Source organism: Lynx rufus, unplaced genomic scaffold (assembly GCF_022079265.1).
Source record: "Lynx rufus isolate CCGP_SWC_20201006 ecotype Redwood Valley unplaced genomic scaffold, mLynRuf1.p SCAF_5, whole genome shotgun sequence".
In the NCBI taxonomy this organism is placed as follows: Eukaryota; Metazoa; Chordata; class Mammalia; order Carnivora; family Felidae; genus Lynx; species Lynx rufus.
The window spans coordinates 50,436,134-50,452,493 of record NW_025814867.1 but is presented as its reverse complement, the minus strand read 5'-3'; the positions used below and the strand labels follow the sequence as shown (position 1 = coordinate 50,452,493).

The 16,360-nt window shown below is 39.8% G+C and overlaps 1 protein-coding gene across 5 annotated transcripts in view; it reads right to left on the bottom strand.

The window, feature by feature from the left end:
- KCNAB1 (potassium voltage-gated channel subfamily A regulatory beta subunit 1) overlaps nucleotides 1-16,360 on the bottom strand; it is a 417,565-nt gene that overhangs the window by 48,049 nt on the left and 353,156 nt on the right. For 3 of the 5 annotated variants that reach the window (XM_047099247.1, XM_047099248.1, XM_047099249.1), the window contains exon 8: nucleotides 11,971-12,057. The exons of the other annotated variants lie outside the window; for them this stretch is intronic. In XM_047099247.1, the coding sequence (XP_046955203.1) occupies nucleotides 11,971-12,057 (87 nt within the window). The remainder of the gene's footprint in view (nucleotides 1-11,970; nucleotides 12,058-16,360) is intronic. 5 annotated transcript variants of the gene reach the window in all.

Here is a 16,360-nt window from a genome sequence, read left to right as displayed (position 1 = left end):
AGTTTCTTTATCCATTCATCAGTTGATGGACATTTAGGCTCTTTCCATAATTTGGCTATTATTGAGAGTGCTGCTATAAACATTGGGGTACAAGTGCCCCTATGCATCCATGTACAAGTTAATAATTGTGTAACGGTTATATAGAAGAATGCCTTGTTCTCAGGAGATAGAAGAAAGTATTTATGGGCAAATGTCACAATGACAGCAGGAGAGGGCAAAATAGAGGCAAAACACAGCACAATTTGGTAAATATAGGAGAATAATATTAGGTGTTTATTTTTTCAACGTTTCTGTAGGTTTTTAAGTTCTCAAAATAAAACATTGAGGGAAGGAAAAACAGGGACCCAGCTCTTGCTCATTTCCTCTGGAAATATACAAATAAAGATTTGGCATCTCTCTTTGAAATTTCTTTTCAATCCTGTCTTGGTGCCTGGCTCAAACTTCAGTTATTACACCTTGTTATGCATCTATATTCCTAACACTGTAAATATATGTAACAGCAATAACAACCTCAAAATATTTGTACAGGGCATTAAAATTTACAAAACATCTCCTCTTATACTACTTCATGTTATCTTCACAATAATCTTAGAAATAGCTAGGCAAGGTAATGTTTTTATTCTTGCCATTTTCCGGGTGAAAAACTGAGAAGCAGAAAGTCTGAGCAACTCAGTCAAATTCACACACCCAAGACTAGCACCGTCTTCCTCTGATTGCAGACCCTGTAGTTTTTCACAACACATATTAAGCACCCCAAGGGGGAAGTGGGTTAACAATGGCATTTATTTTCTCATTGCTTCATTTTTTTTTTCCCCAGAAAGACACTTACGTGTGTTTGTTTATCTCTACTATCTGAGAATTCCAGATTAGCAATGACAGAGGTGGCTCTGCTCACCCTAGTGAATCAGCATGCTGGGAAACCCTGAGTGAGATGCTGCAAAGTGACAGGCTGCTAACATCCCCAGCCCCACCTGCCTGGGCTAGGGTGTTGGATAATGTGTCTCCAATTCCTACCCGTGTCACTGCAGATCAGCTGCAGCACAATAAGAAATTTACCGAGATTAATTCCCCTGAGACTGAGTTGACATCCCCTCAGAATATGGCGGTAATTCTTGTCACAACTCCAGGGAAATGACAAAGCACACAGAAGGAAGTTCACATGAGTCACAGACCCACAGCTTCAGAATACTAAGTGGCTCCGTCTCCACCTGACAGCTGGGGTGAGCAGAAGCCATCTCTGTTTGTTCGTGTTCTCTCACTCTCTCTTTTTCTTGACTGAGAACAACTTAAGAAAAAAAGAAAACCAAAAAACCATCCTTTCTGAGCTTGGTGAGGGCCACAGATTTGTGGTGAGGAAGTACCATAGGCCCCCATACACATGGCCCACATTTCCTTTTTTGTATCTTACTGGTAGGGGTTACATCTCTTCTGCCTTCACTGTTGACTTCAGATGTGAAGAGAGGGAAAGGAGGGGGAGACAATAGAGGGAGTAGCTAAACTGCATAGAATATAAGCATATTCTTCTCCAGCATCTTCCATTCTAACCAGGACATTATGAAATGAGGTTGGGAATCTTCAACATCCAAAGAGAGCACAAGATACAGTACTAGATGATTACAAATTGTCTGGAACATAATTTTCTTTAAAGCCAGCTCATCACATATTTTCTGCAGCCTTGGCAATCTTAATTTCTCAGTATGCTCTAGTAAAGGTAGTTTTAGGAAAGCTCCTGTCCTCTCTATGGAACCCAGTTGGAACAAGATAATTTGTTAGCCACGGCTCTGACGCCTATCAGAGTGATCCACCTTCAGGACTTCGGGGGCCTCTGTTAACTCTGGACAGGTTTTCAATGGCCCTAGAAGGCTGCACATCTGAAGCAGCATGTCACCTACTAAGAGTGGTGAACTCTGTAATGTGCCTTTGCTATGTTACTTAAGATCAGTTCTGCTCAAGAGAGCAAGAGAAATCAGGAGGATAAATGAAACCATGTAGAGAAACAAGTAGCTTGTGAGACACAGGAAGAATTCACATAATGTATATGGTATGACTAAGTGGATTAGTAACCTCTGAGTCACGGCAGACATAGACAAAGTAGGAAACCTGTGTGCTGAGCAGAGAGGTGGAAGGATGGAAAAATGTGATGTTCACAATGCATGTAGTATGCACATGACACCCAACGTTCAAGATATACTAAATATACATGAAATATACGAGGATTCAAATAAGGTCTTAAATCAGCCCTGTTTGGTGATCCCCTTCTGGCTTCAAAAATCCTGTGCACAAGAAATGCAGAGTCCACGGCTGTACGTCAGGCTACAGCTATCAGGTGAGCTACAGCTAACGGCCAGGTGAATTTGTCCCTGAGAGCAAGAAAGCAAGTGTATGATTGACCCAGGCACCTCCTGTCTACTGAGCTGTCTTGCCCAAATCTCAAATATGATCATTATAATACACCCTCATAGGGAAGGACACTGTGGCATAGAGAGAGGACAGGCCATATGACCACTGCGCGCCGTAGGATTTAGATAGTTGGGTCCCTCTACCTGCTTATACTCAATCCTAATTGTTTCAATTGCCCCATCTCTCCCCTCTTGCTTCTCACTATGCTTTTTACTTGATTTAATAAACCATGTGATGCATGCATCTTAATTTGTTGGGTGAGACTTTCTGTTTTGGGACCTTCAGGATTGCCTGGTGGTGGACTTGGAGGCTACTAATGCATCAAGGTCACTTCCCACATGACAAATTCACAGCAGGACCACACACACAATAACAACACAACAACAAAAGACACAGCTTTAACTTTTTAAGTAATTACCATGTACTAAGCAACATTCTAAGCAGTTTGTATATATCATTCCAAAAAATCCTAATTACCCTATAAAGGAGATATTAATACTTGAATTTTATAGATAAGGAAACTAAGGAAAAGAGAGGTTAAACAATGTGTCTAAAATGACACAACTAGGAAGAAATGGAAAGATGATCAGAATTAGGGTCTTATTCCAAAGTTATGTCCTTCCCATTTTGTAGGAGGCCAAGCTATTCCCCCCCATATCTTTCTTAGACTTCCCTTGGACACCTTATCTACCCCTCATACTTTCTTTTCTTTTTTTTTAAATGAAATTTATTGTCAAACTGGTTTCCATACAACAGCCAGTGCTCATCCCAACAGGTGCCCTCCTCAACACCCATCACCAACCCTCCCCGCCCTCCCACCCCCCCATCAGCCCTCAGTTTGCTCTCAGTTTTTAAGAGTCTCTTATGTTTTGGCTCCCTCCTTCTCTAATCTTTTTTTTTTCCTTCCCCTCCCCCATGGTCTTCTGTTAAGTTTCTCAGGATCCACATAAGAGTGAAAACATATGGTGTCTGTCTTTCTATCCTCCTCCCAGGATTTATTTTTTCTTCATACTATGATCACCATCTATTGTAACTCAATTAGTAACTTATTGCCTGTCTCCCCCACAAGAATGTAATTTCTATAGAGGCAGGATGTTTGCCTAATTTATTAACTTCTGCTTCTTCTAGTGCATGAAAAGTGCTAGTCAATGAATATCAACTGAATGAGTAAGTAAATCCTGTTACTGACTTTTTTCTAGATATATTTTTGAAAATAAAATCACAGTCTCAAGATTACCTTTTGACTGAATATATTAACCCCAGAAAACCTATGATTACATTAACTGTAAAGGGCATGGAGCATTTCAGAACAAAACTCCAGGGAGAAACAACGGGCTAGAAGAAAATTCCATTGCCAACTCTGTATGTTAATTTCTACGTGGCCTCCCTGAAGACCCTAGTTGTTTCTGCAGCCTGGCCACCTTTATGTGATTTTCATCACATTATAATTTCAGGGCCTTGGACTTCCCCTATGGTTACCTCTGAGAAAGAATCCAGAAAAAGTGGATTTTTATATGTATGTGAATTATATGGGACATTCTAGAAAAGGGGCTTATGCTTGCTTGCTCTCCTATACCCACATTATTAACTCATTCAGAAGTCACTGTCTGTGTTGTCTCCATTTCCAGGTAAGGACACTGAGCCTCAGTGGGGCTGTAACTTGCCCTGGGTATACACTCTAACAAGTGGTGAGGCCAGAAGCTGTGTTCCCCATCTAATGTCCTGCAGTCCACTTTGCAGAAATACTGTCCTAATAGGAAGGAGGAATACAGTGAGTAGAAACATGAGATTTTCTAAAAAGCCATACCAGAGACTGAAAGAACCCATGTGAACCCATCCAGCTCTAATGCTGTTTCTTTGAATGAATGAAATAAATTTCTCTTTTTATTAGGGGCGCCTGGGTGGCTCAGTCAGTTAAGTGTCCAACTTCAGCTCAGGTCATGATCTCGTGGTTCACGAGTTCAAGCCCTGCATCAGGCTCTGTGCTGACAGCCCAGAGCCTGGAGCCTGCTTCAGTTTCTGTGTCTCCCTCTCTCTCTGCCCCTCCCTCACTCATGCTCTCTCTCTCTCTCTCTCAAAAATAAATGAACATTAAAAAGATTTTTAAACAATTTCTTTTTTTATTAAATGTATTGTTTTATAAAGGATAAAACATTAGCTGAATAGGTCTAAGGTAGCAGTCCAATTTTTGGTGAATTTGTAGTTAAAATGGAAATAAAACTGATTTAGTAAAATTGGAACACTTTTTTTTTTTCCCGCCATAGAGTTGGTAGGGTTTGGCTCATCTTCTTGGATACAAAAATAATTTTCTCCAAATCACTATCTTGAAAACTCAGCTGTCCCAGCCTTTCAAACCAAAATGTTAAACTGATCTGATTGGCACTCAAGGCTCTCAGGAGCATCCTGGCCAGGGGTCATAAATGAAATGCATTAGATAATTTTAATTTGATATAGTAATCCTCAGGAGCAACTGAACCGCCAAAGAATCACCTTCCATTCATTTCTGCTCATTTAGGTATCAATCAGATATCTAGAGAAAGACCTGGCATCTGGATGTGGCTGCTGTTGCTAATGAGGAAAAATGGAATGTAAGAGTGTCCTGGGGATGTTTACCAGCAATCTGTCCTTAGCATCGTCCTGAAATGTTGAACCAGATCAGACACCAGAATGCTTATAGAGGTTAGGAAACCAAAATAGGTTTTAAGTAGAGAAAAATAAAGTTGGATCTATTTAACTTTAGAGCTTCACTCATTCAATCTTCAAACACTTGTTCACTTATTCATCCAATCATTTATCCATTCATCCATTCATTCATCCATTCATCCATTCATTCATCCATCCATCCATCCATTCATTCATCCATCCATCCGTCCATCCATCCATCCACACAATAAATATTTATTGAGCTCCTACTCTGTGTCTTTTGCTCTGCTAGTCTGGAAATAGAGTTTATAGAACTGTGTGGTCAAATTTAGTTCTCAGGAGCCACATGTGGCTATTAAACATTTGAAATGTGGCTGACCCAAATTAAGACATGCAGTAAAAGTGAAAAACACAACAGATTTCAAAGGCTTAGTGTGAAAGAAAAATCTCATTAAAAATTTTTGTATTGATTGCATGTTGAAATGATGTTTTTACACATCGGGTTAAATTTTTTAATTTTTTAAATGTGTATCTATTTTTGAGAGAGAGAGTGTGAGCAGTGGAGGTGCAGAGACACAGAATCTGAAGCAGGCTCCAGGCTCCGAGCTGTCAGCACAGAGCCCAACGTGGGGCTCAAACTCACAAACTGTAAGATCATGACCTGAGCTGAAGTTGGACACTTAAACTGACTGAGCCACCCAGGTGCCCCATGTTGGGTTAAATTTAAAATATATATATATTTATTTATTTACTGGGGCACCTGGGTCGCTCAATCAGCTAAGCATCTGACTCTTGATTTTGGCTCAGGTCATGATCTCATTCATGGTTCATGAGATCAGGCTCTGTGTCAGGCTCTACACTGACAATGTGGAACCTGCTTTGGATTCTCTCTCTCTCTCCCTCTCTGCTCCTCCCCTGTGCCCATGCTCTCTCTCTCCCTCAAATAAACATTTTTATTTTATTTTATTTTTAAAATGTAATTTATTGTCAAGTTTTCTAACAAACAGTGTCTACAGTATGCTCCTGGTTTTGGGGGTAGACTCCCGTGATTAAATAAACATTTTTAAAAAATAAAATTAAAAACACATATATATGTATTTTTTAAAGATTTTATTTTACTATTTTTTAAAACTATGTATTTAGTTTCTTTCTCTCTTTTTTTAAATTTTATTTTAGAGAGAGAGTGTGTGAGCAGAGGGGAGGGACAGAGGGAAAGAGACAGAAAATCTTAAGTAGGCTCCAAGCTCAGCTCAGAACCCAGTCCGGGGCTCAGTTCCATGACCCTGGGGTCATGATCTGACCTGAAATCAAGTCAGTCACTCAACCAACTGAGCCACCCAGCACCCCTAAAGATTTCATTTTATTTTATTTTTATTTATTTATTTTTTCAATATATGAAATTTATTGTCAAATTGGTTTCCATACAACACCCAGTGCTCATCCCAAAAGGTGCCCTCCTCAGTACCCATCACCCATTTTCCCCTCCCTCCCACCCCCCATCAACCCTCAGTTTGTTCTCAGTTTTTAAGAGTCTCTTATGCTAAAGATTTTATTTTTAAGTAATCTCTGCACCCAACATGGGGCTTAAACTCACAACCCTGAAATCAAGAGTCACATGCTCTATCAACTAAGCCAGCCAGGTGCCCCTAAAATATATTTCTATAATTATTCTCATCTGTTTTTTTTTTTTTTTTTTACCTTTTGAATGTAGCTAACAGAAAATTCAAAATATATGTGTGGGTTGCATAATATTTCGATTGGACAGCGCTGCTAGTGACTATTTGCAGAAGATTTCTTCCTGCTCTTATTATGGTTTGGAGGAAAGATTGAGAGAGTGTCTTTCCGGGAAGATAATAAAATATAAAGGCAGAAGAGATGATCCATTGTGCTTAGATGATATTTCTAGGTTTTATGTCATTAAATTTTTGTTCTGAAAACTTTGCTTTGGATAGGAATTATCTAGGAATTGAAGAACATGTAGAAAATTTGGGATGCTGCAATACTTGCTACCTTCTGGTATTTTCTGAGCTGTAACTGGACATCCTAGAAACCTGACTATCCATGGATTCCTGCTTGCCTATGGCGACACTAAATAAAATGGCTTAGAAGGAAGTAAATATTTATGGAATGGGTTGTTTGACGTGATGATACTGTGGGGACTAAGTGAAGCTAACATTGATCTTGCCTCTCTTATGTAAAAAAGATATCCTGTGTTGTTTATGTCTGCATTAACCTGCTAGCAGGAAAAAAAATAAATAATTTGAACGGTAATTAGGTTGGGAGTAACATCTAATGACTAAGGGAGTCTGTGAGATTAACTAGTTTTGGCAAAAAGCTCTAAATAAAAGAGCTCAATTCCAAATGTTTTTTAAATTAAAATATGATTTAATTTAAAAATCGTCATATTCTCTCAGATCAACAAATTAATGGGATTTCCTCTTTCCTTTTTAAAAAGCTATGTATACAAAAAGGGGTCCTCTCTCTCTTCTGTTATTCACAAGTAGTACATGGTTTGTAGACTCCTCTCCTGCCCTCAGTCATATTCAATCACTTCCTCCCTGGAGCAATGAGAAGAATATAGAGAGACAAATTAGCCTAGCACTTGCGCATGACAGAAAGCCAAACCAAAAAACTCCTAGTGTAGGTCCTCAGACACACAAATGCTCTGTGTCTATCCCTGTCTAGCATGACTCATGTTGGAATGAGCTTTCTTTTGTCTAATAAGCTCAAGAGAAGGTTTTGAAATACATGCAATACATGCTGGGATTTATGGAAATGAGAGAATTAAGAATATGAGTGGCACCGAGCACAAGGAACTGTCAGGGACTCTACTGGTAAGAACACAGCAGCATAAAGAAAGAAGAAATGGGAGTGGGGCTGATTTTTTCTGGGACTGGAACACATGCCATCGATGCCAGATATCGTAGCAGAGACAGATGGCCTGGCAGATGCTGTGAAAGAAAAATGACTTACTACTAGGTGAACCAGAAAAAATAAACAAGAAGGACAGAGGAAAAAGTCCATAAGTTCCCCTCTGTTGTCAGAAACATCTTCCCATGGCTATAAAATACAATCGCATCCCATAGGGTTGCAGATTGCAAAGTGTCTTACTACTTTCTCCACTGATTGCACATTTGGAATTTACAGCTATTCTTTTGAGAGGACTCACTTTCTGTCTATTGGTTTTTCAAGGAAGAAGCGAAGACAACAACAAATTGGATATATGATACCTACATATTATGAAGAAGATGCTACTGCTAATCTTTCTTGGCTCAGTTGGTTACTGTGTGATATGTAGAACCCGGATGAAACTCGTCTTGGTTTATTTTAGAAATGTTCCCAATTAACATCCTTTCAAGGTGCAAATCAAAGGGGTTGGCATTTTAATAAATTTTTTAAAAACATGTCTTAGAAAGCTGGGCTGGGCTCTTTCATTACGTCCTTGGGGTTTAAAACAGGTGCCTATAAAAATCCTGTTAGCATGTGTTGTGGCCCCATGGAGTTCATAGGAATGGTTGAAACCAATAAAAATGATTTTCAAATGCTAAGGGTCTAATATGGGATACCCAGACACACACATACAGCACAGTGCCAACATACGTAGATTTAATATACGAAAATTCATCAATAGGCACTTGGCAACCACTGTTGCATCACTTATATTAGACAGGAATGGAAGCAATCAAGCCTAAAATCGCCAATCTGAGTTGCTGAAATAAAGACAAGTGTGTGAATGATATTAAGGATTTTCTGGCCATTACAAAAAAAAAAAAAAAGGCTGGGGACTGGCAGGTATCCAATGATGGTTTTGTCATATTTGCAGAAGAAATTGAATGATTAAAAGACTATAGAGTAACGTTGGCTAACAAAGAACTACTGTGGGGCCTTTAAGGGTAATTTTGATTATATATAACATTTACTTTCTGTAGTGTTTTTAGAAACACTAATAGCTCTCTAAGGTAGACCCCATTGTATATGTATAAGTTTCACTCACACACTTGTGACTTTATAAAATCATTGCAAAAATGAATCTTAATAACATGGAAGCCAGAAATAGCTTAGACACCTTCCCCCCCCCCATTTTTAGGGGAGCAAATGCACCCAAGGCCTCCTGGCAATCCCTATTTCTCATTTTCTTCTTATTTCCTATTTCTTCTTCCGTTGGCCGGATCACCCCTGTCCTCTGCTACAGTAAAGTAGAAGACACTACATGCAGAGAATGGGTTTCCAAAGACTAGTATCAAACTGGCATTTCCATCAGGCCCACCTTGCAACAAGTAAGCGTACCAAGTTTGAGGATACACATTTTCTGAAAGCCAGGGAGAAATCATAGGGAAGCTCTTTCAATCTGGAACAAGTCCTACTTGAGGAATTTCTGTGCTACATTCCTACTAAATCCTCCCAGAGAAATAAGCCTCAGAGCCTGAGGGACCAGCTAAGAGTGGATCCCTTCTTGGGGGAGGGTGGGGAGAGCTGACTACATTCCAGCATCAAGTGGTTGATGGCTGCAGGCTACAAAATTCCACGTTCCTTGACCTAATCATCAACAAATGCAAATTTCTATGGTCTGACATCCTTCCTTAGACTTCTGAACTTGGACATTGACTCTTGATAAAATTGTTGACAAAATATTCTGCTCTGTGGAATTTTCTATGAGAAACTCAGGGAAAATTAAAATGTTCTCTGATTCTAGCAAAGGCCGGACAATGTTGTAATTACAAATTCTACGGGGTAGCAATCTTGTGTGTTTAATGTTAACACTCTGAAGCTCCCTTCTAAAAAATTTCAACACATAATCAGTGTTCATACTGCAGACACCATTATCGTATCGGTATCCCATAGCTTAGATCCTAATTGAGAACTTCTCCCTTCTAGAGGTATATAATGCAAATTATAATGTTTTCTGCTTGAGAGACTCCCGCATTCTATCTCTACAATTAGACATGAGGGTGGGACGGGGACAAAATGGGAAAAAAAAAAAAAAATCTGAAAAATCCTATACATGATGTAATTTAATTGCAAAGGACTCTTTCCCAAAGAGGAAGACAATGCCACAAGCACTTAAAATGGGAAGCAATTTCAGTTTTTCACAGCCCCCACTAAATAGTATTTTATTTGACACTTTTGTTCATTAGATAGCTTTAGTGTTCTTTTTTTAAAATTTTTTTTCAACGTTTATTTATTTTTTTTGGGACAGAGAGAGACAGAGCATGAACGGGGGAGGGGCAGAGAGAGAAGGAGACACAGAATCGGAAACCAGGCTCCAGGCTCTGAGCCATCAGCCCAGAGCCCGACGCGGGGCTCGAACTCACGGACCGCGAGATCGTGACCTGGCTGAAGTCGGACGCATAACCGACTGCGCCACCCAGGCGCCCCTAGTGTTGTCTTTTTATGTGTCATTGGGAAGAGGGTGACATCATGTTATCCTTGCGATGAGCACTTCTTACACTAATAATATGTTTATGATTGCTTTAAAACCTCTTTTTTACTTTGATAAAAATATGTATTTCTAGATTATTTCCAGAGATCATTCTTTTTTTAAAATGTTTATTTTTGAGAGAGAGAGAGAAAGAGTGAATGTGTATTGGGGTGGGGGGGGGGGACAGAGAGATAAAGACACAGAATCAAAGTAGGCTCCAGGCTCTGAACTGTCAGCACAAAGCCCGACAGGGGCTCAAACCCACGAACCGTGAGTTTATGACCTGAGCTGAAGTTGGACACTTAACTGACTGAGCCACCCAGGCATTTATGAATTTCTAACACTGCTATTGCTTTATAATAAACTGATTTTCTCAGAATTAAAAAAGCAGAAAACTCTAGGAGAAAATTAGATGTATAAATATTTATATTTTAACATTTCTCTGTAGTTGCACAAGAGATAAACGGCAAGGAAAATAATTTCCATGATATTTTTTTGTCAGAAATGCAACCTACCAAAAAACTCAGATATACTTTCGTGTATACAATCATTTGGAACTTCTGTAACTTCTATAACCCTATAGCAAGAATAAACCTTTATAGAACCTGATTTATTCCAAGACCCTGGACTACCTTTTGAATCATCAAGGACAAATTTATCGTCAGTGTAATTTTTTGTTGATTACTATATTCTAAGTCCTTGAAACTGCGTAAATGTATGTCATATTGTAAACCTCAAATGACTTTTTGCCCTTTCCCCCCGAAAATCTTTGTTCTTATTCACCTCAGGTAAGTCTAATCCATGCCTGCAAATCTCAGTTAACTAGGACATTGTTATTAATTTGTCCTCCCAAACTATTTTCTTCCTCATTCATCTTAGGTAGGCTCCATAAATAAATGCAAATTGAAGAAAATTTAGTTTTAGGAATATTTTCAAAGTTTCCTTGGGGAGATGCCTATTGTCTTAAATTAGTTGTAACAGGAAGGCGATAAAATGTTGTAGCTCCTTGAGAATCAAAACCCAAATTGCAATGAAGAGCCTCATTTTGAAGTAGTCATTCTTATAAAACCTCTGCTCATGGCACCACTGAGCACTTGTTACCACAGATTGGAAGCTAATCAGACCCAGTCATTACAAAAGAGAAAGATCATCAAGGGACTTCCTCCAAAATAATGATGGCTGGGTTATAAACTCCCCTTCCAATTAATTTTATTGGTTTAGTTGATGAAATAGCAGAAGGGAAATGAACCTGGAAAAAGTGAGCACTGTACCCGGCAGGAGCCACAACCCCAATGCCTGGGACTGCGTACAAAATGAATGAAAATGCAGGACGCAGAGCTTTGCTTTGAGGGTAAATACTGAGGCCAAAAGGCATCCCCTGGAAAGGTTTTAATTTTCCATATGCAATCAACTAAGTCTGAATACATTTCATTTCCTGCCGTTAGTGAAAGAAGTCGTCAAGCTAGAATCAATAACTCAAGAGTCACTTATCAAATTTTGTCACTCACCTTCCATGGGGGTGTTACTGTCTGGTCGATTTGCAAAGACTACATCCACATACTCGAGCTGCAGCCTCTGGAGGGAGCCCTTCAATCCTGGGAACAGAGGCAGGAAAAATCCAAAAAATGTAAGTGTAATAAGCACTATTAGAAGTAGTTGAAGTTTGGTTTCCTTTAAACAATTTACTTTAAAAAAAAGAAAAAAGCACTGGGGCACCTGGATGGCTCAGTCTGTTGAGCGTCTGACTCTTGATTTCAGCTCAGGTCATGATCTCACAGTTTGTTAGATCAAGCTCCACATCGGGCTCTGCACTGACAGCATGGAGCTTGCTTGGGATTCTCTCTCTCCCTCTCTCTCTGCCCCTTCCCTGCTCGTGTGCCTGCTCCCTCTCTCCTCTCTCTTTCAGCATAAAAAAATAAACTTAAAAAAAAAAAAAAAGCACTGAATTAGTTTCAAAAAGACATGGAATACAATGAGGTATTAATTGGCCCCTAGAACCTTTAAAAAATATATTGGGGCACCTGGGTGGCTCAGTTGGCTAAGTGTCCGACTCTTGATTTCTGCTCAGGTCATAATGTCACAGTTTGTGGGCTAGAGCCCGGCATCAGGCTCTCTGCTGATAGACTGGAGCTTGCTTGAGATTCTCTCTCCCTCTCTCTTTGCCCCTCCCCTGCTCATGTGCATGCTCTCTTGCAAAATAAACAAACATTTAGAACAGATATATAGATATAGATAAAGATATATATCTCAAAGGCTGACTTTGTCCTTAACAAAGAGGAGTCTTATAACTTTCTCAGTAACTTCAGTACTCCTACCCCACCAGAAAAAAACATACTCAGTAATGATCTTTCATAGTGACTCATCTGTGGCAGTATCTAGAAGCAAAGTTTAGAATAAAAAGTAGCCTACGAGTTTAACTTCTTCTTGAAAAGTGGGATGGGATACATTTATTGCACATCAAAAACATTAAAATGGTATAAATAAGAAATAAGTGACTGCCAAATTCATCTTAATGTACACATGGGTTGTAACAGGAATAAAAGGATTGGCAAATGAAGGTTTTGCTCAACATTTTACTAAGTGGAACAAAGCTTGAAGAACGTTAAATATAGCTGAGCTCTACCATTTCTATTATTCCCTTTCTTTGGGGAAGAAACAAAAACACAAGAAGCTATAAAGACTTAGGGCATATAAAGGAGAGAGTGAGAGCTTAAAAAAAAATCTGGAACCAATAATCTAAGTTCCAACCTAACCATTTGGTTACATTCCTGTGACTATGCAGAAAAAAAATTATTTAAATTCAGTAAAATTAATACTTCCCTGAAATAGAATGTATTGTATATAATATTATGCAACCAAAAGGAGGACAGTTCAAGAATCATTTTATCTCATTTCCATGAGACACAGCATTTCCTTATCAGCCTATTTAATTCCTCAGGAAGACCGGTGGTTTTTCTCTTTTTATTATAGGCATAAAATTAATTGCATGTTAAATGAGGCTCTTATACATTTAAATTTGGCTCATTTAAATTTGATTTTTCAAACTGGTTTACCAGCCAGCCACAATTACTTTTCTGACAGGAAAATGAAGTTGTTGGATATAGTTCCAGAAATATTTTTCATTCATTGAGAAAGGATTGTCTGTGTTGACGGCTTCTTAAAAGAAGAATTGATGAAGAGATTAAGGCAGACAGGTGTTATAAGTTCCAATGCCTGCTCTCAAAAAACTGCAGTGACTTTCAGGCCCAGAGGGTCACCAGCTCTCTCAAGGGGCAGCTTGAAATAAAATCTACCTTAAAAAGCAGTATGATATAAGCCACTTTTTAGAAGCAATTATACATATGGAGGAAGTAAGGGAGGACAGGATAACCAATAATAGAGTATCACAGGTTGGAAAGGTGGAAATCTGTGCTCTAGCATGCTGTGTGATTCAACTTGGGTTATTTGACCTTTTTTTTTTTGGTGGGGGGGCGGTGACTCAGGTCTCTAATCTGCCACGGAGATAACAATACTTACTACCTTCAGGATCACTGCTCCAGAGAGCAAATAAAACCAGCCGTCAAGCACTTTGTTAGCGTAATAGTCTGTAGAAATGTGGTGATTATCACAGTGCTGCTCACATCTGGAAAGGTTCAGAATCAGAGGTGCCAAAGACTAAATGCTAAAGATTTTCAGTGGACCTCCTGGTTCTGGAGGGAGGCATTTAGTGACAGTTCTGGCCCGTGCTTGGCCCTGGAAACAAGCGTCCTCCTTTCTGATAATGGCCCTATCCCTCAGTGTCTCTTCTAAACAGCTCAATGTGGGCAGAGCAACCAGGAGAAAAAGCTACGGCTGGCTTGGCCACTTTGTAGTGCTATGGGATCGGCTGTGACTTGAGTCATTTACTCTCCCATGCCCTAAGCATGTGCTAAATGCCAATTTGATCCTCAAACTGTGCTGGGCTCTGGAGGTATAAAGATGCACGGACACTGTATTTATTTCCAAAGAGCAAGCAGTGCATAGTGAGAGCATCTGTTGGCACGGGTTCATTGCTCAAGGTAATAACGTGTACCCACTAATAACGGCATGCACTTGATATGAAGGTCAGTCTCATTGTATTTGGTCATTCCTCACCTCTCAATTCTTTCTCTGGAAGGCATTTCTTTTTCCTTGATATATAGGCTGAGATTCAAGTGTATTCATGTGAGAATAAAAGAAATAATGTGCTGCATCACGTCAGTGATCCACCTGAACTCCCACTCTGACTTTGAAGTGAAGTAGGAGGAGATTGTGTCTTTCAGAGATCCTGTCCCCTAACTTCGAAAATGTCAATCATATAAAGTCTTGAAATCCACGGTGTACATTTTTGGGTTTTACTGTCTGTGAGATGGAAAGTCATTGGTAAGGGGCTGGGACATGAGGAAATAGGAGTTAAGCAGGGGAAATGACATTATCAGATCTCCATTTGAGCTGGTCATGGGCCTGCTGAGGACGATCTGTCAGAGGCAAGGGTGAAAGCAGGGAGGGAGGCCAGTGAGCAGGTCACCAAGTCGGTAAGAAGTGGGCAAATTCCGGACAAGTTGTGGAAGTAGCAATAAGAGGACATGCTGTTGTGCTGGATACAGAGTGTGGAGGTCAAAGAATCAAGGATGACTCTTAGCTTTTTGGCCTGAAAAGTGACGTGACTGTTAGTAAGATGGGGAAGTCAGGGAGAGCAGGTTGGTGGGAGCCGTGGTCTGAGCCACTTAAGTCTGGGCAGCACATCAGTCAAGCACATGGAGCTCTTGGCAGCTGGATGGACCAGCCTGGCAACCAGAGGCCAGGTCTGTGTGCAGGTGAGGCACGGGGTTTGGGATCCAGGGTATTCATTCAGGCTGGCCTGAATGACCTTGCTGATGTCGCTTAGCCTCTTTGGGCCTTTGGTTTCCTCATATGTCCAAAGACAAAATAGAGTTAAACGACCTTTCTGCTTTAATGCTTCATGTGACTACAAACCAAATCAGGCACTCCTGTCCTTTCCTGTTTGGATGCTCTAATCTTGTAGAAATAAACTATAGCAACATAAAGACATGCTCAACAAATGTCTCCTTGAAAGCTATTTAGGGTTTATCTCTAATAAGCAAATAGTCATGTTCCAGCTGCACTTAGGAAATGTTTGTCGAGCACTGGCTTGGGGCCAGGTATTGTTTTAAGTTTAAGTAGACGTGCAAAAATACGTTAACCTTGGCTGCCGAGGAACATCCGGGCAGCTAATCACAACTTAAGGGAGATAAGTGCACCAGTGCAGTGAATGCACTTGCTGAAGGCACTTTTGACTTTAGTCTGTCCCTCAGCACCAACCCAGTGTCTGTGGGAGCAAATATAGGAGAAGCAGGAGAAAAGTTCCCTGTCCTGGAGATGTCTACAAGTTAACTGGCAATTCCTCAAAAGTCCACAGGATAGTAAGTTATGTTATATAAAGAAAATAGCTTTCAAGTGAGAAAAGAAATCTAAGTTCATTTTCCTTTTAGGTTCTGCAGATTAACAGGAACTCTATGGTTCATAAGGTAAACTTTAATTCAATTTAAGCCTATTTCACAGACATCTAAAGAAATATGCCCATTCCAGATGTTAAGCAGACTGGCATGGTCAGACATGGATCAGATGTTCAGTGTTGCCCGTTGAACTGTGTAGAAACAAGGAAATCCATAGTTTGGAGATTCTTCAAGGGTTCTACTTGAATATGCTGTGTCCACACACTTGCTTTCCTTTCTAGCTTGAAAAACAAATGTTGCCTTCAACAATGGCCACTCTTTCCCTATATAATTTTCCACCTTCTCGGCAGACCTCTCAGTCATAATTTAAGACATGTCTGTTTATTTTTATAAGGATTGTGCTGTATTAGAATAATCCATGTGGCTGCACCTCGCATTATGAAAC